Genomic DNA, 1,914 nt, shown 5'->3' with positions numbered 1-1,914 from the left:
ATGGGGTAAGTAGTCATGTACAAAAAAAAAAGTTTTTGTTTATGTCACATTATGAAACACATGACAATTTGCCCCAATAGAAGCTGCGCTGATAAGAAACTGATTAAAATCCCTTTTCCTGAGAACACAGTTCAGTCTTTCAAGGTAAGACTTTACAATAACGTTCCATTTGTTAAAATTAACTACATTAGTTAACATGAACTATAATGAAAAGCATAACATCTTATTACGTTAATTCCAAACTTTACTAATGTATTATTAAAATCTAAACTAAAATGAACTAAGAATGAATTGTATTTTTAGATTAATAAAAACTGTAATCAATGTATTGCTCACTGTTATTTAATATTAGTTAATGCTTTAACTAATATTAACTAATTGGACCCTCTTGTAAAGTATTACCACTTTTAGTTCAAATTTGCCTTTTTATCTAGTTGTCCCTTAATTAACTAGTAAAGTTTTATTGTGCTTACTTGACTCAAAAGCTAGCAAACATTACATTTTTTAAGGGCAGAAAAAAAACTGTTTTAATTTAAGAGGGGTTTGAATGTTTTCATAATTCGACTTTTGAGTCCAAATGACGAGCTAGGCTACTGAGATAGCCTATCTGTGACAAATCCCCAGTGTGACTACTTGCCCCGGTTTCTACTATGCTATTTTAAAGCTCCAAGGCATAAATTAGCCTACTTACATTATAGCTACTGACTTGCTAAAAATGTAGGCTAACAAAGGAATGATTTTGTTCATAATTAACGAATGAAAATCTTTGTACCTGTTTTGGAAACACACATGCAGATATCCACACGCGGTTAAACGCACACACACACACGCACGCACGCACACACACATACACACACACAAACACACGGACGTTTCACCCAGCAGCCTCTTATTTGCGCTCGTGCACCTCCGCAGTTACAGGTCGCGCACTGCTCCATCATCACGGGAGCTCGTGACTGACCGGTTTCTGCTCGCGCAGGACTGTCAAAGCTCGAGCGGGTGGCCCCTCCCCTTTTCCTCTATATATGACCAGCCTCAACTCATCCGCTGTTTTACACTGTGCGTTCCCACTCAGAGAGGAGATGTGGTCAGGATAGAACTGCGCTCCTTTTCTTGCGTGCTCCAAATTGCGTTTTTAAACGAAACCCTCTTGTTGCGTCCCGCGCACGTTTGTTTCCCCCTTTCTCGTTTAGCTCTTTGTGCTTTTGTTTATTACAATGAAGGCCAGCGCACCGGTTCGCCCTCATACGGTTCCTTCTGGCTCCAGTCAGCTCTCCTTGCGTTATTTGTCGGAGCGCAGCCGATGCAAAATGGAAGAGGAGGATCTTTTCTGTCTGCAGTACGACATGAACGACTGCTACAGCCGACTCAAGCGCCTGGTGCCCACTATTCCGCAGGATAAGAAAGTCAGTAAAGTGGAGATCCTCCAGCATGTCATTGACTATATCCTGGACCTGCAGCTGGCGTTGGAGACGCACCCGGCTCTCCTGAAACAGACGAGCCCACCCGCCTCCACACGGACCCCTCTCACACAAATCAACACAGAGCAGGTAAGCAGGACCAGAAACCTCCGTGAATGTTCACTAAAACAACTGTGGTGATACTGGCTGTGCACGGTAGCCTCGTTACGCACGGAAGTGACAATAGTGCGTGTTTCTATGAACTGCACCAGACCAAATATGATGCTGTAGATCAGACTGCTGGAGGCCTGTGTTTCCTTGTTCTTTGCCAAACTGTAAAAACATTAAATTTTTCTTAGTGTCCAATTTTATTTATTTAATCTTACATATAGCCTGAATATGTAATGTAATATCATCTTTTAGCTATTTAGGCATATATCTAAACCTTTGTATATGTGTGCGTGTGTGTGTGTGTGTGTGTGTGTGTGTGTGTGTGTGTGTGTGTGTGTGTGCA

The 1,914-nt window shown here is 41.5% G+C and overlaps 1 protein-coding gene across 1 annotated transcript in view; it reads left to right on the top strand.

Annotated features, from left to right (window-relative positions):
- Positions 1-1,027: 1,027 nt before the first annotated feature.
- The window catches only part of LOC107684172 (DNA-binding protein inhibitor ID-4-like), a 2,739-nt gene continuing 1,852 nt past the window's right edge, over positions 1,028-1,914 (top strand). The window contains exon 1 of the mRNA XM_016480384.1: positions 1,028-1,550. Coding sequence (XP_016335870.1) covers positions 1,218-1,550 — 333 coding nt within the window. The 5' untranslated portion in view covers positions 1,028-1,217. The remainder of the gene's footprint in view (positions 1,551-1,914) is intronic.

This window comes from Sinocyclocheilus anshuiensis, unplaced genomic scaffold (assembly GCF_001515605.1).
Source record: "Sinocyclocheilus anshuiensis isolate Anshui unplaced genomic scaffold, SAMN03320099.WGS_v1.1 scaffold1893, whole genome shotgun sequence".
Classification (NCBI taxonomy): Eukaryota; Metazoa; Chordata; class Actinopteri; order Cypriniformes; family Cyprinidae; genus Sinocyclocheilus; species Sinocyclocheilus anshuiensis.
This window is presented reverse-complemented; position numbering and strand designations above follow the sequence as displayed.